The sequence below is a fragment of the Lygodium microphyllum genome, chromosome 8, assembly GCF_053477565.2.
Source record: "Lygodium microphyllum isolate KBCC chromosome 8, Lygodium_microphyllum_v1.1.10, whole genome shotgun sequence".
Lineage (NCBI taxonomy): Eukaryota > Viridiplantae > Streptophyta > Polypodiopsida > Schizaeales > Lygodiaceae > Lygodium > Lygodium microphyllum.
The window spans coordinates 33,074,397-33,099,935 of NC_141142.1; the positions used below are offsets into that span (position 1 = coordinate 33,074,397).

General features: G+C 39.0%; 1 protein-coding gene across 2 annotated transcripts in view; it reads right to left on the minus strand.

Moving 5' to 3' along the window:
• The window catches only part of LOC148032128 (uncharacterized), a 30,837-nt gene extending 13,114 nt beyond the window's left edge, over positions 1 to 17,723 (minus strand). The window contains exons 1-4 of one of the 2 annotated variants that reach the window (XM_087682756.1): positions 17,570 to 17,723; positions 16,694 to 17,120; positions 8,224 to 8,433; positions 7,769 to 8,022 (exon numbers count right to left, since the gene is read on the minus strand). In XM_087682756.1, the coding sequence (XP_087538882.1) occupies positions 7,769 to 8,022; positions 8,224 to 8,433; positions 16,694 to 17,008 (779 nt within the window). In that variant the 5' untranslated portion in view covers positions 17,009 to 17,120; positions 17,570 to 17,723. Of the gene's footprint in view, positions 1 to 7,768; positions 8,023 to 8,223; positions 8,434 to 16,693; positions 17,121 to 17,270; positions 17,523 to 17,569 lie in introns of those variants that run through there. The other variant, XM_087682757.1, reaches the window with a different exon arrangement.
• Positions 17,724 to 25,539: the final 7,816 nt, after the last annotated feature.

Sequence of the window (25,539 nt, forward strand, 5' to 3'; positions counted from 1 at the left end):
TTCAAGAGTTCGTAAAATAAGAAACACAAGTTTTTTTATAGTTTTAAACTAGGGAAAGAGGTTTTAAATATCTATGGAACTCTCTCTTAAAGGAAACGAGGCCAAATGAGCACAAGTGATAAAACATGACAGACTAGGGTCAATTGAGAATAATATGTTACACATCCATGATTCATTAATGAATTATGTAAAAGTCTAGTCTTAGGAAAGCTGTATTGTGATTCAGACCTCAAACATAATGATTCATTCATATCACACAAAGAAAATGTGCACAATGGAAAGGAAGTTTTTTTTCCGAAAAGAAAACAAAAACCATCTTTTTTTGCAAAGAAACGTTTCTTACTTAAAGAAATGTTTCATCAGTTGTGAAAGTAAAGAAACGTGTTTCTTTGCTGCTATGTGCTAGTTTGTCTCACACAAACATGAGAAATCCACACATATTTCACATTGGAAGTCTTTCAGTTCAGTTATTTAAGAAATTGGACATAGCTCTTGTCCATTCTTAGTCTCCTGACAGCCACAAATGCACACCCCTTTCGTAATACTTTATACTGCTGTGTGATATTCAAACTTGGCTACGAAGTTGAATATCTTCAACTGAGGACAATCAAAAAGAATGTCAAACTGTGAAAAGACTTAATCGACTGCAGTATACCGATGTCCTCCAAATGATTACCAGTCCAAAAGAGATTGCTCAAGGGGAAAGATGTGTGTAGATATCATGCACTTCCAGAAATTGGACATAGCTCTTGTCCATTCCTAGTCTCCTGATAGCCACAAATGCACACCCCTTTCGTAATACTTTATACTGCTGTGTGATATTCAAACTTGGCTACAAAGTTGAATATCTTCAACTGAGGACAATCGAAAAGAATGTCAAACTGTGAAAAGACTTAATCGACTGCAGTCTACCGATGTCCTCCAAATGATTACCAGTCCAAAAGAGATTGCTCAAGGGGAAAGATGTGTGTAGATATCATGCACTTCCACACTAAGCATACACAAACAATATAACATGATTGTTCCTCTATTTTGACAAAGACTATGTAGAGTCCCTTATGGAGACACAAACAACAACAATTACCTTTAAAAATAGAATTAAATATATCGATAGGCCAACTTGATTCGAGGGATGGCTATAGACACACACTCTCTCTCTTTTCTTTTTCATAAAGGGTGATTCTATTAATCACTGAACTAGAAAAACACTGAGAAGAGAAAACAAGAGAGAAGAAACTCTGATGAATGGAATGATGAAGATCTGAATCATGGGGTGAATGTGATACAAGGGAACAAGGGTGTCGTAGCACAAGGAAGACGATGAAGACAGCCACAAACCACAAACCACAAACCACAATGTCTCCTAAAGGGGTGTGAGGGTAGTGGAGAGGCTGGAGAGAAGAGGTGATGGACTGAAGGAATCAACCGTTTAGAATGAGTGACACAAGCAGCCTATAAATAGGCAAGAGACTGTCTAGGGTGGCGCCCGGAGGGAGTCTAGGGTGGCACCCCACTGTGGGTGCCCAACCCCTTTTTGGGGCTGTCCACTATGAAACCCTAAATGCAAAACGCACAACACAAAACTGCGGGTAAATTCTCAACAACTGCCACCACCCTCCAGCAAGAAAACAAGGATGGCCAATTGTGAATGAGACCGTACAACCTGACCTTGATATAAAAAATGTCTCTTAATTCCAGCCACACCTATGGAAACTTTCCTTGTCACAATCTGGATGATCCCACCAAGAAAGACCCTTTCCCTCAAAGCCCTTGTCGACTCTAGGGCCTCCAATGTTTCATTGATGATGGCTTTGTGAATAGATACCAAATACCAGTACTCCAAAAGACCAATCTTGCACCAGCTGAAGTAGTGCATGGAAGACCTCTAGTATCTGGAGATATTACCAAGGAAACCCAACCACTCACGGTAACTCTTGGCGATCACAAATCTCGTGTATGTTATAATGTCATATCCAGTCCCACGAATCCAATCATTCTTGGGATGCCTTGGGTAAAGAAACACAATCCAAAAATTGATTGGGTTAAGCAAAAGATTAAACATTGTGACAATCAAGGAAAGTCGGTATATCTAGGAGCCAAAGTCTTTATTCACACAACAAGGCAGGAACCGACCTACATGATATATTGTATACCAACTCAAGAATCTAGTAAGGATGAGTCAGCCAAGCTACCAAGCCAGTATCAAGAATTTCAAGATATCTTTGAAAATAAGAATGCAGATCTCTTGCCTAGCACAAACCATATGATTGTGCTATAGAACTCCATGAGGCGGCCCAGCCACCTTTTGGACCCATCTACAGGCTTTCGCCCGATGAACTAGCTGACCTGCGTAAGAACACTGATCAGAACTTAGCCAAGGGATTCATTAGGCACTCGAAGTCTCCTGTTGGAGCCCCAATTCTCTTCGAGAAGAAGAAAGATGGGTCATTTTGAATGTGTGTGGATTATCGAGGACTCAACAAGATAACAGACAAGAATCGATAAATACCCTATCCCGTTAATACCAAGGCTCTTGAAACGCCTTGGAAAAGCCAAGATCTTCACAAAGATTGATCTACGAGGGGCTTACAATCTTATACGGATCAGAGAAGGAGACGAATGGAAAACAACCTTCTACACAAGGTATGGTCACTTCAAGTGTGTTGTTATGGCATTCGATCTCACCAATGCTCCTACAATAGTTCAACATATAATGAATGATATCTTCCAAGAGCATCTAAATGATTTTGTAGTTACATACTTGGATGATATCTTAATATTCTCAAAAGATCCAAAGGAGCATGAGCACCATGTAAAATTAGTTTTGGAAAAGCTTAGAGAAAAATGACTATATACAAAACTTGAGAAGTGTTTTTTCCATCAGACAGAAGTCGAATTCTTGGGATACAATGTCTCCCAGAGAGAAATCTTCATAAACCCCAAGAAGATTGAGACTATTCTTCACTAGCAAACACCCACATGTGTTCACGATATCTAGAAGATCCACCCAGTCTTCCATGTTTCCTTGCTTGAGCCATACCATAGCTCACCACTAAGGGGGGAGAGATCAAATCCCCCACCACCTGTCCAAATTGAAAATCTTGAAGAATTTGAGATCGAGCATGTCTTGGACTCGAGGATCTCCTATGGTTAATTGGAATACCTTGTTCATCACTGGAAAGGATATCACATCAATGACCACACTTGGGAACCCTACAAAATATCTCTAAAGAGCACCTCTCAAAGTTAAAGAATTTCACAAGAGGAATCCAACAAAACTTGGATCAAACCACCAAGCCGCTCCTCGTGGAATTATGCAAGCACACCCTTAACAAGACATCCTCAAGCCAACCATGCGAATCCACCTGCATTATCGATTATGCCATCATAGAATCTTCTACAAGATATGCCATGTCATCGCTTGCATCATCGATGATATCATCATAAAACATTCTAAAAGATCTTTAACTACCCTCCAACACCTATAAAAGGAGGGGCTCGCCATAGAGCTCCTCAGTCTTGCCAATGGCAGTCTTGGGAGCTCAAGAAGTCGAGACCTCCAAGTAAGTAACTTCAAGTTCCGGTTCTAGTTCTTATCTAGTCATGGTATCCAATCTTGTCTTGTCTTTTATTATACTCCTGTTGTCTTGTCAACTTGTAATCTTGTAGTGCGAGATCTTGTCTAGTACTGTCTTGTATCTTGTTCATCCTCATCAAGGGAGATCTTGTAATTCTAATATCTTGTATCCATACCTATAGTCTTGGGTTGTGGGATCCTTCATATCCTATCGAGTCTTGTTGCTATACCTACCGTCCCCGATTGTGGGATTTTCCGTATCTTGTTATCATTGTACCTTGGGCCCTACATGGGATTCTCTTGTAATCAAATTCGTGTAGCAAATCTTGCATCTAGTCTACTCTCTTGAGCACAATCTAGTACTCCCATAACATTCAAGATAAAGAAAATCTAGAACAAATACTCCATCCTTGAATTGTGCTTTGATGTTTGTGGAGCCCACTTTACGAGAATGGGCAAGGTGATAAGGACAACTTGCACCAAGAATGTATTGTGATAAGCATACTTTGCACCAAGGATATCTTGTGATGATAGAATCAAGTTCCAATACTGCATCACCCTCTATTTGCTGAGTTACCACCAATGCCATAGAATTACTTGTAAGCCGATGCCCTAATATCTTTCTCTCCAAATCCATCTATGGCTAATTATCACATATTGTAATGACAACAAAACATTCAAGAATGTGACCAGGTACATCTCTCTACTGCCTGCTCCATATGCTGGTTTATGATTCATACCTCCTTCAAAACTCTTTAGGCTTAACTACACGTGCCTTAAAAGGCAAAATGGTGACATACCCTTTTGACAGCAAGGCTTCCTACTCATTCTCTTCCAAGTTCCTTTCTTTAAGGCCATGCTCCCCAATTTTTTACATATTACTTCAACCAAATTTTCAATTTTTCTTGCACAACACTGAAACCAAAGTTAATCTACACGCTTCAATTCTTGAAAATTGAGAGCAAGGAGCATCTCAAAAACTCCCATGGAAAAAAATCTTGCATAAACAATATTGAAGAAGTACATTCATATTCTAATAAGTTGACCTATAATGCATTCTTCAGCACCTTGTTGATCTGGTTTTAGGAAAAGATAAGGCTCTTTCTTCAAATGAAATCACCTCCCCAACAGTTTCATCTTATTTAAAGACAAAGATGCAAGCCCTCTGAGGTTCTTGAAGTGCCAATATACGCTTTCTCAAGTTGCCTGTTTGTTGATCTATCATGAAGATGTCATTATATTATCCTTCAATCAGCAATCCATTTAGTTCAAGGTAACCACAAAACATTTCACCCCCGAAATGTTTCACCCCTTGGTACATCCTACGCAAGATACCACATGAACCCACAGAATAACACATTTAAATACATACGTTCGGCCAATTTTACATAGAAATTGTCCTTTTTTTGGAGTGAAACAGAGGCAAAACACTGCACACAGAAATGTCTTAGTAGTGAAACATGTTTCATGTTTCAACCCTGGTGAAACCATGGTTACCAGGATTTAGTTATATTGAGACAATTGGGTATCCCCTTTTCACATGTACAAACACAACCTCCAAATAAGTGAGCTGTCAATTACCAGAAGATTTTGCTTAATTGTCAGACAATGTGAAAAAAATACAAGAGACCAAGACTGATCAAAGCATTATGGCTTATCTTGCCAACACCAGAGTTGACAGCATTCATCCCACTGTCAAATCATATATCACTAGTGGTAAAGCTTTTCCATGGTGTGTTCATCTCCATAGCATTTCCAGCTTCTTGAGACATAGGGGAAATTTTATGTGCTTTTCTTTTTAACCAAGATCAACAAGAATATGAAGAATGGCACATAAGCCAATGAAGTTCATATCACATGAAAGCATAAAAACATGGACAGGAACAAGGATGTTGGGACTCAAACAGGCTGCAGTGATTCTGCAAATATGGCTGCTGCAGAGTAGGACGCATGTCATATTTCCAAGCAACATCCATGCACTTCAACTCTCAAGAACAGCACAAAAAATAAAAAATACTGCAACAAGGAGATAAATGGATGTTCCATGAGAAGCCACCCATTCCGTACATTGTACTTCCCACTATCTGATTCCCCATCTTTCACAACAGTACTGTGGATGTTCCATGAGAAGCCACCCATTCCGTACATTGTACTTCCCACTATCTGATTCCCCATCTTTCACAACAGTACTGGAGTTCATGTTTATCATAGAAAGTGATTTCAGTAATCAAACGGTAGCCTTCTTGTATTGGAATACATTTATTGAACTTAGTTTGGGTCTAGCTCAAGCATAGATCCCAAAATAACTCCCTCCACAAGATCAAAACCAGTCACTTCTGGATGTTGCCATATCAAATCAATCTAGCAAGGGATTTTATAGATTATCCCTGATGTGGGACTATTCAAAGTAATCTCTCTCCAATAGTACAAATAGTGCTCAGACTTCCCAAACCAGTTGTTCATAATTGAGCAATTCTAGGAATTGAACCATATCCACCTCGCATCAGTGACTTGAAATAGAATTAGTTCAGATCTAGCTCAATCAGACCCAAAGCCTAGGTCCCAAAACTAGCTCAATATATAAGACTAGGTCTAACTCAATTATGGGGGAGTCAACACACACTAGAAGTAATCCTGCTGGTAGGATGACATCAAGGTATTCCTAGTGTGGGAATAAGAGAGTACTATCACCAGAAATACAAGCATTTTCACTTACTAGGACTTCCACTGCGCACATGTTACAGTCGACCGTTTCTAAATGTGATTTTTGAACATTTTTGCATTGATTAAAAGTTCCTTTAAAAACCTCTAATGCAAAGAAACAACTTGTGGAGCTACAGCATGCTTGCCACAATTGTCTAAGCATAGGACTCAGACTACAGCCAGTGTCCAAGTCAAAGAGCTGGAGCATTTGATCTGAGAGGATCAGTATTAATTTCAAGAATGCATGCACCACAAGGCTACAAAAGGGACATGAATTCTAAAAGAGATGTGAAATGTGCAAGAGTCCCTTTTTAGTGAAAAACACATGAAAGATTTAGTTTGAAAACTTGCCATAAATACAGCATGACTAAAACTCTTACCAAATTTGTGCACTCTCTTCTATCTAATATACACAAATTAGGCCTGGATAAGTATTGGTTAGAAGTGCACAGACTGGTATTATCATAAGACCTGGAGGAGTCATATAATTCAGGCACTCGCAGATACAATGGTTTTTTTTTTTTAATTCCCACTGCATTTTGTCACCATCACATATATGTTGCCATTGAGCACTAAGTGTTTTGCCCACTACCTGATATGTTGTGCTTTCAGCTTCTGCTGCAAAGTGCATATGTTGTCCTTTCAACTCCAGTCAATACACATCCTCATCTAAACTTGGACAACAAAAACTCCCAAAAACGAGAGACAACTAAATATATTAACTCTAACTGATAGGCATTCTCATGCAACATATGTACAATACAATAGGCGTGTGCCATCAAAACCCAATTCTCTCATAGCACGTAGCATGAATTATTGACCCAAATCACGAGCACCATTATAGAAACTTTAAAGTCTGCATAGAGAAAGCACAAGAACTGTGATCCTGTGACTTAGCTGCACGTAAGTCAACTTGTCAGAACATAATTGAATGAATACAAGATGACCTTACAAATTCAGTAGAATCTAGGACCAATGTATAAAAGCTAACACAGTAAAGCATTATCATGAAACTATTTTCCTTAATTGCTTTGTCTGTGAACCAAGACCACTTTTCAATACACCTGTCCCACTGATAAAACCACCCATGCATGGGTATGCATATCCTGCCCTATTCCACTGAGGGAATTCTATCCAACTGTGCACTCGTCCAACTGACAGTCTATATTTCAAGCTGTCCTATTGGCCTAGCTAGTCAATGATCCACCATCCATCTTCTTTGATTGATCTTCAAACATCAGCCTTCCCTAATAGTGTGACAACCTGCTAAACAGGCCTCAGCACACATTGCTGGTAATGCACAGGCATTAGAAACTTGACTTCAGATAGTATGAAGAGGAAAGAAAACCCAGGGTTGTGTATGGTCAAACGGCCTCCCTTCATATGCAGTTTTTCCACCCAAGGATTGTGGAAATCATAGGATTTCTTTCACAATGCATACCAAACAAAAAGAACTTAGTCATACCAGTAGGGTGCAAAAGATCTTACTCTGCTTTGAAAGCAATGCGCTCTCTTCGCAATGCATCTTCACGGGCTTCAGCTTCTTGTAGCTTTCTCTCTGCAACACCATGTTTGCGAGCAGCTTCTGCCTGCAATGCCTCTGCTGCATGTAACTTTGACTCTGCTAGGAGTGCTTTATCTTCTGTTCCAGCAACCATGTCCCTTGCTTGAGCTAACTTATTCTCAGCAGAAACTTTCAGTTCTGCTGATTCAGCCCGCATGTCCTTCAAAGCCTTCTCCAGCTGTGACGAACCCCAAATTATTAAACCCTTGAAAATCATATTCCACCATATAGACTGTATAACAAAAGTATAAATCTTTAAACTTGCATTAAAATCTTATTGCAAGTTACAAAAAGACCCTTGCAACATCACATTCCATTACAAATTATGAAAAAACCCATGCATCTAACATAACAAGCATTGCATAAGTATGATGCTTACATCAAAAACACATTGTTTTTCAACAGCCAATGCTTTCTTCAGACTCTCCTCACGCTTTTCAGCTTCAGAAATAGCTATAAGGTGTGCAGAAAGCTCCCTTCTCAAGTTCTCTTCTGCATCTTGTACTGCGGCCTTCAATTTCTCTGTCTTGGAGCCCCACTCTTTCCGCTCCATTAGTAACAAACCCATGTTGTATTGATAATCATAGAGCTGCAGTTAAAGAAATATTACAATTTTACTTTTTGCCTGCACACAAGATAATTATTACCTGGCAACTTAAGTGACAAAAACATCAAGTTTATTATGGCATCTGGGGAAAATAAAAACTGAATATCCTTAGGAAAAACAATCTCTTGAGTCTTAACTATATTAGACCTCATGCATGGACAACACAGGTTACTTTAGTTTATTTACAAAGTATCATATTATAGTCACCAAATTGTGTTTGTCTTACCAAAAATATGGCATTTCACCAGTAAAACTTATGAGCCTGACCAGGCTTTGATCAGCCAAAACAGGGCATTGGAACTTCTTGTCATAGTAAAACTCAAAACTCTGGAGTGGGAATATATTTAAAAATGGCCAAAATCCCACTTCTCTTTTGCTTCAGATGTGTAAAACTCTTAACAAAAAATTGCATTTTTCACTCTTGCCCTAAATTCTAATTTTCACTCCTGCAGATCCCTGCATTCCAAAGTCCCCATATTGCCCTTATAGTTTTATGAAATTACCAACATGACCTAAGCAAATGGCATTTATTAAGGGATATCATCATTCTTATTGTGGATTACAACTTCTCTGGTAAAGAAGTGCAATGTACACAAATTGTAACAATATGGTATAAGAAATACTATAATTAACTTGAGAACTTCGCAGAAGGAACAAAAAAATGTGTTTTCCTTAGTAAAGGTCATTACCAAAAACTTGACAATTTGACAATTTGATCTTCATGAAGAACTTTAGCAGCATTGAGCCTCTCAATTAGAGGTACAAGAAACTTGTCCTAGTAATCAGATTGCTAGAGCTTTCTAACCAATAGAAGGAAATGAAACAAACGGAGAACAGTTATGCTTCATGAAGCCAATTCTTTACAAATCTACTAGCTATTATTAAGGCTCACTCTTTCAAGCTTTTGAGTGCCTTTAGCGGTAGGGGTCCTTTCTTGGAGGTTCAACTAATGGAAACAAGATCGCTATAGCTCCATGTCCCAATGCTCTTTTCAATTGAACATGAGAAACAATATGCATGTGTCATGAGGATATGAATTTTTAACTTACTGCTCTTTGAACACTTAAGTTGTACACATATGAGATTTATATTAAATGTGTATCCCAATAACAGACAATCATAGCTTTGGTAATGAGGACCATTGGCAGAAGTTGTTGGGGACATAAGTCCATGGGGTACCTAGTTCAAATCTTGGTCAAGGGCATTAACTTTCCCCTTGGAAATGACTTTGGGTGTCATGAGGATTAGAGAATTGGATGATTTAATGTCCTAAACTATTTGTGTAAAGTTTCAACACTTTCAGTCCAAAAAGAGGTAAGAAATCTAAAATTGAGGTTGGGCACTATTTAATGTCGTTAAAAATGAGGGCAATACCAAAGGACTACGCAGCTTGTTTTTTACATGGAGGCCCCAATGAAAACGGAAACTTGCCAAATGTCAAGTTTGGGTCAGTTTTGGTCTGGATGCAAGTGTATCTTCCATGTTGGGTTGTTTTCCTCCCATTCTAGGTTGTTTAGGGCAGATGTGGGAGTCGAGAATTCAGTGGTGGGCTAAGAGAGAGCAGTTGAGCCATCAAGAACAGCAAAAAGAAACAATCTACATCACTTTCTACGGCTGGAATAACATGGCAATTGTTGTGTAAGCATTTCTATCGCAAGAAAATCAAGGAATTTTCTCTAATTTGCTGCTCATCTCTTCTCCCTCACAGCTCTGAATTTTGGCAGAAACTAGGGTTTCTGAATTGTCTCAAGAAATGTGCCATCAAATCTCAATTATGCAGCAATGAGATTTGCTAGAAATCTAAGAAATTACAGTGGATCTAAGAGGATTGCTCATCTACAACCAAGGTGACTCGTATGCAAGTGTAGAAGACCCAATTTGTGCCTACATGTGCTAAAATCAAGGGGCAAACTTGGGGATTTAAAGTTGTCATTGTTTATAGCTGGATATGCAGAATTTTCTCTATTTTCAGCCATTTCTCCCATTCCCTAATATACCCTCAGCCATTTCCAACAGAGTGAGGGTGGACACTAGGCATTTGTTAAAACCCTAATCTACAAGCACAAATAAGGATTTCTTAACCACCTTGAAGTATGTGCCCATTAATTGAAGGCCAAATGATCAAAGTAGCAATTCTGATAGAAGAAATTGCAGCTGATTTGAGAGGGACTGCTGTTCCATATTTAATTTGGTATGCAAGCAAGTGTTCTTTGTTTAATTTGTGCCCAAATTGTGTCAAAAACAAGGGACAAATTGGATCGCGATGTTGTTGGTCATTGGTTACAGTCCAGAGTATTGGAATTTGTAGAGAGATCAGTCTAGATCTCACTATATTACAAATTCATAGCAATACAATTAAAAGAAATACCGCAAGGGGCACTAGTTTTAGGGCCAATCAAGTGTCGTTTGTCCAAGATTATTGCAGTTAACTTTATATTTCAGATTTGTGAAATATTTGCTTGTTGTAATTAGTACTAAATCAAGTCATCTACCACCCTATGTACATCAAATCAACTCGTTCAAGGAAGTGGGCCCAAGGTGCCTAATTGCAAGCTAATGCATTTGCAATTTGCTGAATTTGTGATCAGCTGAGTGTAAATCAGCAAGCATTTCATCATCGTCCTCTAGTGAAATGGGTTCAACCAATGATGATGTATTACAGCCTGAAGAATCACAAAGCATCGAAAGGAACACAATACCCAATCTTGAGATGGGTACATGGCATGGGCAACATGCTGAGAATGTTGGATTTGATCAAGAGGTGGGTCTTTCGAGGTCTCTAACCTCTAGTGATATGGGTTCAAGCAATGATGATGCATTATAGTTTGAAGAATCACAGAGCATTGAAAGGAACACAATGCCTAATCTTGAGATGGGTACATAGCATGGCCAACATGCTAGGAATGTAGGATCTGATCAAGAGGTGGGTCTTTCAAGGCCTCTAAACGCTAATGACCACGTAAGAGAAGAATGATTATGGTGCCCAATTCAACGCACAATTAAGGAGTTGATATCATTGCACAACTTATAAAGGATCCTTGATTTGTGGAATTTTTGCATGCTCCAAAGAAGGACAACAAGGGCAAAAAGAAGAAATTGTCATCCAAAGCTTCGAGACAGCATGTTTACCAAAAACTGAGGTATTTCAGCCTCAAGAAACATGATACACCAAATGCTAACAATGCACAAAAGCAAATGTTGGCTATGGTGGCAAGCACCAAATATACATGGCAATCTTGGAAATGCCGACCCAACAAGTTTTGAATAGTAAAGTATGCATCCCAATGTTGGGTATCTGAACTTTGGAGGTGGTTCTATATTCTATGCAATGATTGGTCATGGTTTAGCTATGGGTATATATGTGTATATGGCCCGAAATGCTTATCATAGGTAGCAAGCAATGCATGGTCCAATGTATTCAAGAATGGTTAGTGGTATTTATAATCCAATGTATAGTTATATTGATATGGCTCCTAGTGCACCAATGGAAATGTTTGCAAATGCATTTACTAGCTAGGCTCATGGAATGAATACTAATCATATGAATATTCCATTTAATGCAAGTCATGATGTAAATGCAGCCAATATACTTTTCTTGAAGCCACCTGTTTATAGGACTTTAATAAGAATGTCAAATCAATGAAGTTCAAGGTATTAAGTGGTGCACAAGACAAATGGAAGGATTTGACCTTTATTCAAAGCCTTCAAAGCAATGAAGTTCAAGGTATTAAGTGGTGCACAAGACAAACGGAAGGCTTTGACCTTTATTCAACAATTTTATGCAATATAGAGGAAACTTCACTATGTCATCAAAAGTGTGCAAGACAACCATATTTTTGAAGGGTAACGCTTTGCAATTTGGACATCACTTCTAATGCGAGGCAGAGCACCATGAACATGGGTATAGTTTAAGAAAGTATTTGCTGCTACATGGTTGATAAGTACTTTTGAAGTGGATGTAATGACTGCTTGGCATAAGTTGGATGCTTCTCAGTGCAAAAACACAAAGTAATATGATAAGAAGTTTTGGGAAGTATTGCTACCTATTACTTCAACATAAAGTAATACAATAAGAAGTTTTGGGAAGCATTGCTGCCTATTACTTCCTATAGTGTTGTCCCCCTTTCAAAGCAAATAGAGAAGTATTGTATAAGAGAAAAAGACCTAGAACCAAGTGCGGGTTTTGTGGAGAAACTTTCCGTGCACTACTCAATGAAATTTCAAGATTGTTCCACCTATGGAAGTATGCAAATGGATGGAGGGGGTAAACTCACAATTTATTCCTTAGTGTTACACTATACCTTAATGTGTTTCAGTTAGAGCCGACTTTGGATTGGGCTCTTTCAGGTTTGCAAAGCATAGAGGGTCGTACCAAGGGAGAGGTGGCAGTATTTCAGCCATTGGGATTGCTATTCAATGTACTAGTCACTATGAGTTAGAGGGTCGTATCAAGGGAGAGGTTGCATCTCCACTTGTTAGCAGAGTATTTGTCAGCTCATGTGTGAGTCTGAGCTTGATCTGGGCTGGGCATTTTTATTAGGTATTTGAGGTATTTTTCCGGTGTGGCATTTTATGTCATTGGGGCATTTTATGCACCAGTCGGCCAACATTTAATGCTGTCCAACCAGCATTATTGCTCCCCACTTTTTCAGCCTATTTATACTCAGTGGCTCCTCCTCAGTTAGTCACTTCATTTCACCATCTGCAGACTCTGTAGAGAGAGGAGCCAGTGCCAGTGCCCACGCAGCCAGTGACTCACTGTTGTATGCGACTGTCTCGTGTTCAAATATATGGATTCCATTTCCCGTGCATACATCTGAGTTCTCATCTGTATCGTGTTCTTTTCTTTTCTCTTTTTGTCTTGTGTTTCAGCAGTTTATTTCAGCACATGTTTATGCTTTCACCGCTGCTCCACTTCTGACATGGTACCAGTTTTCAGGATTTGTGTTTCTGCTGTGTTTTCTTGCTGATTTCAGGACTGTTTTGTACCCCTGCTGATCAGACGACTGCTGTTGCAGCCAGGCGACCTGTTTTGGGGCTGTTTTCAGCCTGCGTTTTTTGCAGTTTTGCCATCGCTTGCTGCCTCCACCCCCTCTGCTGCCTACGCACCCTCTGCTGCTTGCGTTTTTCATCTACAACTGCTAGCGACAGTTTTCTACCTGTTTTTCTACAGTTTACAGTCTGCGTTTTGCTGATTCAGCGTCTCTCGTGGCTGGGTGACTGTTACTTCAGGCCGTTTTTGCTGTTTTTGGCAGTTTTTACTGATTTTTTGACTTTCTGCAGCAGCTTTTGTCTTCTATTGATCAGATTTTGGGTTCTATTGCATGTGAACTCTCTTTTTCTGTAGTCTGTGCTTGTGTTTTGGCTGTGTTTCCTCTCAATTCCATCTCTACTTCTCTTCTTATCCTCTCTATATGGCTCCTCCGTGCACTTCCACTGATGATAAGTTACATGGACCTGATTATCTCACATGGAGTGCTGTCATGAAAGCTTGGTTTGTGCAGAAGCGGTTATGGTACATCGTCTATGGAGCTATTGCTCGACCTCTCCGTCCTTTTCCTCTTCCTGAAGACTTTGATGAGGACAACCATGAGGCATCCTTGAGATTACAGGAGCGGCTTCCGGCACATTGTGGAGGTGAGGCTTATGTAGCTTCAGAGAGGGGTGACGGGAAGAAGAAGTCAAAGGCCTAGTGTTACCACTGTGGCAAGAAGGGACATTTGCGAAAGGACTGCAAGAAGTTAGCGGCTTCCAGGAAGAAGGAGCAGAAGACGAAGCGGGATGCTGACTCTACCGATGAGTCCTCTCCTTCATCAAACTCCGTCTCCGATCCTCCGACCAAGGTGAAGTCCAAGGCGCGGAAGGGATCCTCTTCTTTGGATCACGGGAAGGGCTTGGTGGCCCCTTCCTCGGCTGCTTTCTAGTGGTGGTGATGAGGTTATCCCTCACGACTCTCTTGTGCCAGAGAGGGAGTGTGAGCGGGTGTTCAGATGGGGCAGCCACGCCTCATCTATACTTTTATACAGGTGCACAGGTTCCAGAGAGGGACATCCCTGACGCAGTCTGGCGGAATCAAATCCTGGAGCTGGGATTGACATCCAGGTTCATGCTGAGCTGGTTATCTGACAGAGAGCGGGAGGCTTTCATCTGGAGCTCACATGAGGGGACACTTTGGCGGTCTGGCCAAAGGCAGGGAATCCATGGTCACCTATGTTCAGGGGCATTTTTGACAGGATGGTCTTGTATGCTACTGCGAGACATTGATGATGGACACAGAGACATACTATGATCTTCTCTATTTTCAGGTGTTTGGTACGATCGACATCGACATCAGGTTCTCTCCGAGGCACCTTGGTGGTGGCTTGATCACCCACTGCTTGGGTATCCATGGTTCTACTTGGTGGTTCTATGTTGTATAGTTTCTGATCCCTTTTCATTGTACTATTGTATTGTATCAGATCACTCATGATCTGAGAGAGGGTGTTAGCAAAGTATTTGTCAGCTCATGTGTGAGTCTGAGCTTGATCTGGGCTGGGCATTTTTATTAGGTATTTTAGGTATTTTTCTGGTGTGGCATTTTATGTCATTGGGGCATTTTATGCACCAGTCGGCCAGCATTTAATGCTGTCCGACCAGCATTATTGCTCCCCACTTTTTCAGCCTATTTATACTCAGTGGCTCCACCTCAGTCAGTCACTTCATTTCACCATCTGCAGACTCTGTAGAGAGAGGAGCCAGTGCCAGTGCCCACGCAGCCAGTGACTCACTGTTGTATGCGACTGTCTCGTGTTCAAATATATGGATTCCATTTCCCGTGCATACATCTGAGTTCTCATCTGTATCGTGTTCTTTTCTTTTCTCTTTTTGTCTTGTGTTTCAGCAGTTTATTTCAGCACATGTTTATGCTTTCACCGCTGCTCCACTTCTGACACCACTTCCCTAGTGATGGACAGCTCACTTATATAGTAGATATCGGATGCACTTGATTTGCATCCAAGGTACTATAAATTGACAGCAGCCATTGGGATTGCTACTCAATGTACTAGTCACTATGAGTTAGTATGCATATGTGTAGTTTGCATCTAGGCTCTGAAACTACACAGTTGAAAGATCGTTGACATGTATAGAGTGCATGGAATACATGGAATGTATATTTGACACGGATGCTATACAATGTACATTTACATGAGTTACATGTTGTTGAAGTTCAACATGAACTCATTGGCCATACATGCATTTCTACTTGGTTAATCGTCATCCAAAGCACACAACAATGTATGTCGATCCTATCATCTTAATGTCATGCGATAATATATTTAACCACTCTATAGCTGACCAAATCCATCCTAGTCACAATTTGTGTACAAGCATCTAGCTAACATAGTAAATGCCTACACGCATGTAAGCATGCAATGTATCCTAAACAAGGTCTATGAGACTACAATGGCATCCTAAATTGCTTAAATGCTCATCTTTCTTGTGACGGCCAAGAATCATTAAAGCTCCCTTTTCACAACTAGCTGAGTGTAACTCACCAAGAATCTAGAAATTTTGGGATCTCCTACCAACGTAAGCATTGATTTACATGTTAATAGGCAAAGAAATGAATCAAAATTCACTCATCAAGGCACAAATATAATGCATTCCAGACTTGGGACCAACAGCGCCAAAGCAACTCAACCATATCCTAAACATTGATGTTTCCTGAGCTTCAGAATTTGATCTTGAGTTTGCAGTTCAGTAATGTGAGATAGATCCATTAGAATTTCTCCTTGAGCAGAGTTCATCCTCAGGAAAAAAAACGTGCATGTTGGATTTCAATCGTTCAAACTGAACACTGGGTTAAACATGGGTCAATAAGCCACCAATTGTTTACTTTCTCTTGCACTTCTAAAGTATGACTTAACAATCACAATCCAAAGTTCACCTAGGAAAAACAAGAGAATGCTGCCTGCCTCTTGATGAGTGAACGGAATCTTCAATTTCCAGCATAAAACTGAGACAAAATATAGTTCAGTCAGACTTCTGGACAACTACAATTCTGAATCCACTGGAAGGAGAAAAAATAGAATGGGGTCTGCCATTCATGAAAGAGAAATTGTAGAATAAGGGCTACTACTCATGAAAGAGAGCACAAATACGTTACAGCATTTCATTGCATCTGGCAATTTGATGAGACTGATCAAGAACCTGTGAAGTAAAACTTGAGAATTGTGTAAGAATTTGAACAAGAAAGACAAACCTCTGACTCCAAGTTTGATATGTGAGCCATCAAGGCACCTCTGTCCTTCTTCTCTATAGAGCCCTCATCCAGTGCACCTACTTCTTTGAAGCGCCTCCAAATTTCAGGTTCAGACTGGCCAACATATGCACCATTGTCTTCCAAGGTCGTAATTGTGCCGTGTTCAACCAAACTGCGCTCAACAAGCCCTTTGACAGGGCTGATCTCGTTTCCCCCATAAGTCCGGGAGTCTGGTGAAATGATTTTCCCTTTGTCCCGCCTGTCACTGGGAGGAGGTGACCAACCAGGCCAACGGCTTCTCTGTGGAGTGAACATGAAGCCTGAATCTCCGAGATTTCCCTTCGGAAGCTCCAGAGCTCAATTTGAAAGGTGACAGATATGAGAAATGGTACGACCGTAGACCTGATCAGAGCTCAATTATGCAAAGCTGCCTCCAGACAAAAACCAGACGATACCAGGAACACAAAATGAGAACGATAGGGATAGCGAGAATTGTAAAAAGTCAGAGAATTACAAAGCTGGACTCAGAAATTGACCAGAAACCCTAAAAAGAAGATCTACGGGGTGGAGGGAGAACCTAATCATGGGGGAGGGCAGAAGGTGCAGGGTAAGGTCAAAGCTTGAAGGGAAGGGAAGCAGAGCAGGTAACCTTTGGAAGGTGAAGAAAGGAGAAAGGAAAAAAGAACAGGGGACCCAATTCAGTACATCATGAAGGCAAGCAAACAAACAATATGGGTGGGTGAAAAGGGAAGGCCAAGGAACAGAGAGCTTATCAAGTTCAATACGCCCAGGAAGAAGAGCATATGCCCAAATGAAGAAAAAACCGAGCAGTAAATGAAAACAATTTCTTTCCTCTTTTCGTTTCTACCAGCTTACCTTTCAAGCAGCAGCAGAACACCTACAGAGGAAGAAGTTAGAACCACGCAGTTTCCCTCCACCATAGCCCAAAAAAAACGAATCAGTGCTGAGACCCAAAAGAAAAAAGAAGAGACTGACAGACAAAAAAAAAGTTTGATTAAAATTGAATCAAAATGTTCTTTTCTAAAAAGCATGTGTCTTTCCTCATCTAGTATACGTGGCAAGCTCTGATTGCGGGAGGAGGCTGGTGGCACAGGCAATGGGGGGGGGGGTGTCCACGTATGCCTGAGGCCTGTCTACGCGGCGTCCGACGTGGCCTGCGATATGGGCATTAAAGTCAAAAACCGCCTGTTCTTACTCACAACGGTCAAGATTACCAAGAAATGTGTGCGTGCCCACAATCCCGTTCTCTTCTTCTCCCCTCTCTCTCTCTCTCTCTCTCTCTCTCGCGTTGCCTAGGTAGGTGGTAGGCCTGGCCAGCTGCTGCTGCTGCTGCTTCATTTTACTTACTAGATCGTAGAAAGAATACTACATTGAAGAAGGTAAGGAATAGGATGATAGTAGATACTTCTCTCGCTCGTTCGCTCGGAGAGGACGAACGATACGATCCACCCTTCTGTTGTTGTGCAGACGTGAGCACCACGATCACCCACCAATCCTTCCGTCAACACCCACATGACCCGTGTGAGACTCACACACACTCTCTCTCTCTCTCTCTCTCTCTCTCTCTCTCTCTCTCTCTCTATATGCATTCATGTTAGTAATCAGACTACTTACCTCCATAGCCTAGGAGATTAGCTCACATGTCCATTATCATGTTTACTTCACACTTTGCTCTAGTGCAAAGCGACATAGTGTTCCTTCCACATAATTAACTCTCTCTCTCTCTCTCTCACGCATAAGGGAGCCAAAAAAGTGACAACCCCCCTTTGACTAACGTCATTTTGTTATGAGACTTCCCTAACCTAACTACAAATCAATGCCCCATTTGGGCATAAAATAAGTAATCAGATGTTGACAGTTATCCTCTAGTTGGGGGAGCATGCTCTCGGACTCTCATATAAATGGTTCTCCCTTTGATTTTTCTTCAAGGGCTGCATTCTCATGAATCTGCATGCCAATTTTGCAACCAAGAAAACGTGTACCCCTAAGATCTTAGGGGCCAAAATGTGATCAAGATTATTCTCTTTGTTTTTGTGCACATGAAAGTTCACGAGCATATATCCACAAGCGCCACATTCATCCAACATATCTAGCGAATAAATTGAGGTGGGGCCAAAAGTTGTTACTAATCCAATGTAACTCTATCACTTGGCACCTATTTATCTAAATGAACCTTATAAATGATAATAATCACATTATGTAATATGATGGTTCTAATGCTACCAAAACATGCCATTCTATTTACTTTTTATTCAAAATTTTCTCTTCGATCCAATCTATAATTCTAGATCACCACTTCATCTTGTTGTGAAAATTTTATTCTTGTTCAAAGGAGATTATTTATATAAGCCAACACTAATCAAAATATCACTAATGATGTTTTCACGCTATATAAGCCAACACTAATGAGAATATCACTAAGAAAGAAATGACATCTTTTGGCTACAGTTAATAATGTAATGCTCCAAATTCTTCTATGGGTGATCTTTCAAAATTATGGCATGATTTATGTATAGAAGGATTTATTTGGTCATAAAATATGTTTTGAAAACAAGTTTTGTCTTCTTATTTGCTATAAGAATTAAAATTTGCTAATATCTAGATGCTAAGTTTACTGAGGTAAGATAGTGAACCATCCTAATTCATCTAAAAGTGCACCTATACAACACATTGAATGGATAGCAAGTTTTTTTTTTAAATGTGAATGTAATATGTATCAATATGTTTGGAAAATATGTACAACTCGAAGGAAAATCAAGTGACTAAAGTGTTTGCTTGATCCCTTTTTTCTAGCAAGCCATGCTCATGGAGAGATAGCTGATTGGAGAGAGATGCCTCCTTTGTTGCCCACTTTGCTCCGTGCATGTTTGTTATTGGTCTATTTGCTACTTGGGAGTTAGCTATCTTCACTCGTCCACCTTAGATAGTGGCTTTGGTTTAATGCTCTCTTATAAGGGCTCCTTCAATCCATTGCCTCATGGTGGCCACCTAGGGCTAGTCATTAAAGAGTCTCCCTAATAAGCTAAAATTTAGCCACCACAAAGCCTTGTCCCTTGTCTTCTCAAGACCAAGACCTCCATTCTCATTAGCATCCGCAACTTGATCTCACAAGATAGCATGCCAATAGTGATGATTTCCACAAAACCATATAAACCACCGGATTGCTTTGTCAAATTCAGCCTAGTAGCCCATAAATGTACAATAGTAATCAACTGGGTAAGCCTACTTACAATCATGAAGGCATTCCTCATATACTATATATGTTGCCACAATCTTTCCCTTCTCAACAGATAGCAAGTTGAGTTGTTCTATTTAATAGTTGACACGCTATATTTATATTCACTCTAATCCCTTTTGAATGGGTGAGCCTCTGCAACATAGTCGAAGGGCTTGTTGTCCATTTGTGACCATCTCATCTATAGCTTGAACCTACTAGAAGAGAAGCAGGTCAAATACACGATACAAAAGATTAAGGATCCAAGAATATTCATCGTTGACAATGCAAGTGTGAGTGTGCATGATTGAATTTTTTGATGAGAGAGTAAGAGTGAGATAGCAAAAGGGTTCATGTGCTTCAAGCTCAAAGACTAAGAATGTGAGTGCAAGGATTCATCTCTCTCTCTCTCTCTCTCTCTCTCTCTCTCTCTCTCTCTCTCTCTCTCTCTCTCTCTCTCTCTCTCTCTCTCTCTCTCTCTCTCTCTCTCTCTCTCTCTCTCTCTCTCTCTCTCTCTCTCTCTCTCTCTCTCTCTCTCTCTCTCACACACATCCATCCACATCAATGCATAGAAATTGATGAATTTTAATGTCACGGGAGAAATGGATATTTGTATAGCAACATAAAACCTAGCATATTGTGAAATGATTTAGATTATGTTAAATAATCGTAGGAGCAAGGCCTTGGACTTGGGTTCTCTCAAGTACAAGGAGATCATTCTCAAACCTTTAAGGCAAGAGGAGAATGGAGAAAGGAGACAAATATGCTTTTCAACTTTCACATGCTCAAGTATTTCATTAGGCTTGAACAAAGGAAGAACGTGAGCATCCAACATGTTATTTTTCTAACTTTATTATCAAATTCAATTGATATTAGGCCCCTTTCCCTTTTGCAAACCACCTTTACATCAATAAAGGTGACCTTTTTCATTTAGTTTATGCATATATTTACATGTAGTCCTATTCACGCACACCATACAGTTAGCTCTAACCCTTTCCCAAACTTGGCATGACGTATGCTACTACTATTATTATACGTAACATTATCTTTGTGGTTGGAAGCCACAAGTGAATGTAATCACCTTTTTCACGTGTACTCTCATTGTAGAATTTGTAATATCCCTAGTAGCTTAGCAAGATCATCATATTATACTTAGATCTTAGTAGACTTTCACACATTATAGTACAATTTCACACATTAAGATTAGAATACCCAAACTAGGTTGAATTCATGTGGCTTGCTAAAAAGAAAGCACTTATGTAGTTAACAACTATATCTCTAAATCTAGTTTTTTGTGTGAAATAATGAAGCATAGAGTTCTAGGCACAATGGTCTTACACTTACATTGGTCACAACTTGACCTAGATCCTTGCTTAAATTTTTTTATTATGCCAATAAATGAGTACCTAAAAACCCTCCTTGTAGTTTGCTAACTCAATGTGAACTTATATAAGCAAACAAGTTCAACCTTTTACCACTCAAAGTTTTGTAATTGAAATTCTAGATTTGAATAGGTGGATATCTTGGATCACATCATGTATATTTGAAAAATGATGTCAGATGCATGGAATATTACAAAAACAAAGCCATTGCTACAAGATTTCTTTGGTTAAAGTGCCATCTCACTTCACACTTGGTATGAATAATCACGAGATGACTCAAGAAACAATTTTACATTTTGATTGAGTTGTGAATGGTCTTTGAAAGACGGTGCCCCATAGAAAGATGTCACTTCTTCTCTTGTTACTTTCTTATCAAGGCATATGTGACAACAACATGTGTTTGAATGCAAACAAACTTATCAACTATCCACCAACTTTGTTTCATGGTGGCTGCTATAAATGTTTTGTTTGCATGCTTAAAGCCACTTGGTTACTTATTACTGCACCTACTATATGTGTTTCATAGTAAAGTTTCATGCCATATCTTTAGTTGTGTAATTAACTTAATGGATTTACCATTGATTGAAGAGACTTTATTGCAATGTTATAGTTCACTTACAAACATGTTATGCTTGACAATGTTTTGTCGTGGCATGTTACACTCCCTGTAAATTTTATCTGATAACACATTTTGCTCTCGAAGCCACCAAAAACAAGATTTATTTGGTAATGCTACATTCTATGAAGCAAGTTTTTTTAACACCATAAAGTGATTAAACTTGTAACGCAAAACAACTTCTCACATGCACTTCTCCAAAACCAAACAACAATAAGCATTCATAATGTGCCAACTCTATAATCGATGTCTAAAATTGATATCACAATAAGGCTATAGATTAGTAATCATGTAAGTATGGGGCATACATTATGAGAGTTTGCAAAGAAGGAAATCAACATCATGTTGTCTTGAATTAAACAATTCATTCTTCTATTTTCACCCAATGGTTGCACTTTTGATAGGCTTCTCTCAATCACACTTGCCTTTTAAGGACTACTTGTGTCATGCTATAATAAACCCAAGGATGTAGCACCTAAAGTCTTCTGCCTATGGAAATGAAGACATCATGAAGCTCTTAAACCCTATAGACCAAGAACTTGAATTGAAACCATATTACTACAAAATAATCCTAAATGTAGTTGGGTCCACTCCAACTTTAATTATAAGTTCTTAACCATCATCTTCATAAGACCATTATTTTTCGAGCTTTACCATGGAGTAAAGTTTATTTTGAGTATTCAAATGTAATGTAAGGGTACATTGTTAAATTAACTTTTCATAATTTTGGAGCCAACAAGCTATGTTTGCAATCATGTGAATGCATGTTTACATTAATTAGTCTCTATTCAAACTTAATAGGCAATATTGACAACTCATAATGTCCACACCATGCTTTATTGCCATTGTGCTCATATTGTTGTTAGTGAGCTCTTTGTCCTTATAGTGCCAATATTGCACTTCATAGAGTGTCCCAACTACAAAGGGTGGGAGGGACACTCCATAGGGTAGGATAAACTTTCAATATAGTCATGAACACTCATTGACATGTCAAACAATGTCATAGGAAAATCCACAAAGATGCACCACTTATAACCCCGCCTACTAAGTCAAGAACAATCACCAACACATTAAATGGTGTCATGGGCATATGCATATCTATTTTCATAGTGAGAGGATGTAAGGCCCTAATAATTTTATTGCTTGTTATGGTTAGACAAATTGATATAAAAAGAGCTCTCAAGAGAGGCCTTGTCATTTTACTAATGAAACTTGCAATATTAATTAGGTGTTCCACTATCTCTTGTGTGTGCATCTAAGAGAGTGTGTGAGAGAGAGAAACCACCACAATCATAATGTCCATGAACTATGTTGATGACTATTGTGAAATGAGCGATTCCTATCAAAATTGTGTGACACCATGATCATGTGCATGCAAGAAATTGCAATACAGGGCTTGGATTAAACCAACATTCAAAAAAATACTTATAGCAAAGGAAAATGGAAGCTACTCCATATCATGCTATTGATCAAAGCTTGGATAGGTAAGTGGTTTGCTTTCCTATGTAAGTCACCAACTTAATTTTCATATATGACAAGCTTGAGATTCTTTCTTATTAATTCTAGGGATACATTATATGCACTTGCATTCTTGGTCGATTCCTAAGGTGCATTGGTCAATGGAAAATGTGTGGATAAGGTTTTATTAATATTATTATGTTTTACCTACCAATGATTGAGTGGATGCACCCCTTGTGGAGGATCTAGCATCGGTTAATGGACAATGTGTGGACAAGGTTTTATTAATATTATTATGTTTTACCTACCAATGATTGAGTGGATGCACCCCTTATGGAGGATTTAAGTGCTAATATAGTATTTGATTTTTTGGGATGTCAAGATAGAGTACTTTACCAAGTTTTTAATTATGTTCATGTGTTCGATTGTATGTGAGAAGCTAAAATCAATCATCTTTATTCATCCTTACACTCATAATTCACTATTTTTCAACTTACTATATTTTCCAAGTTTAGTATTTGTGTCATTTTATAGAGTTAGAGAAGCTAATTTGCAAACTTATTTTAGGCGAGAGAGTAAGATATCTACATCTTTCATTTGACACCCTAAATGAATCATTTGGATCACTCTAGCTCAAGTTACTAGCTTAATGTGTTACTTTGTCAAGATAATGAATGCGAGTTTTCAATCGAATTACTTATTGAATTTTGGAAATCTATCTACATGACATAGAAGTTGAAATTGAGCAAGAATTGGATAGATCACCTACTATATTGGATACACAATGTGTGTAATTATTTGACATGTGCTTAATGCCATATTACATCATTTGACGTAGGTTACATCTTCCATATAGAACAACCAATGTACCAAAACTATGTTAGATTTGACCTAAATTCACAAGATCGGATTAAATATTTGTTGGTCAATAAGAGAATTTGCTATGTGAATTTAAGAACGATGATCACTGACATAGGGTTTTTGTGCTAAGACAAATTCTACATTGGCAAAGTCAATCTACTCATGGCAATTGAATCAAACCGCATGAACACCTTTGCAGCAAAATTCAACTCTACAAATCTAGTAATCTACTCAGATTTCTTAAACTTCAAGCCTCTTCAACTTATTTGGGACCAAAAATCTAGTGTTGCACTTGGATTTCTCAACTTGCACTTCTTACTGCATCACTTGGCACCTATATTGTGTATTGAAGGTATATGATAATATTAAATGGGAGAAACCTCAAGGGTTTATTGAAAAACTCAAGGAAACTACTGAAACCTATACAGTTTAAAGAAATTACAAGAACCCCTCAATCCACTCCAATTTTCATCTACAACATGTGGTAGTTTAGTTGTACCAATGAGCCAACTAGCTTGAACGTGAAGCTTGATCTACCTAAAATCAATGTGATGAATTCATTGATCGAGAAATATTAGAAAATTGTGTCCATGAGTAGTCCAGTCATACTCCATATGTTATATTGGGATCAACTAAAAAATTCCTTGAGAACCACTTAATGTAGGACCAAAGGAACCAAGAAAACTGACAATCACCAAAGGGACCAAGAAATTTGACAATCAACATTAAACCTTATATTGAGTCAAAAGGATCAGATTTTATATGCCAAATAGTCTACTTTACACTTAGTAGATGCCATGTTCTAGATTGATTCTGCACTATTTTGATGGTCCAATGGAGGAAAATGATTTGAATGCAATAATTTGACTAACCCTTAGAGTTTGGACATGCTTCATGTAGATTGCACTACATGCTAGATTGTAGGTTAAATTGTTCCCACTTGTGAGTTATCAATTTGACCCATCTCAAGTAAGCTATACCATTACCCTAGGCCCTAAGACACTAGTTAAGGCAACTCTAGTCCACTCATCACTCACCTTGAATAATTTGAGCAAATTCTTAATCCCTTTTAGTATGTTGGTATTGCTACCAAGAGAAGCCCTTTTAGTTTGATTTTTGAAGAAAAGGTTGGAGAGTGGAGTTAATATGGATAAGCCATAGAAAAGCTTTATTAAACAAAGAGCATCCAAGCTAACATCTTAGCTGCTGCAAAGATAATTGACCATTTTGAAGCAACAAAGAGTGGGTATCATTCATATAAACTAAAGATAGCAAAATGAGTAAAGACTTTGCA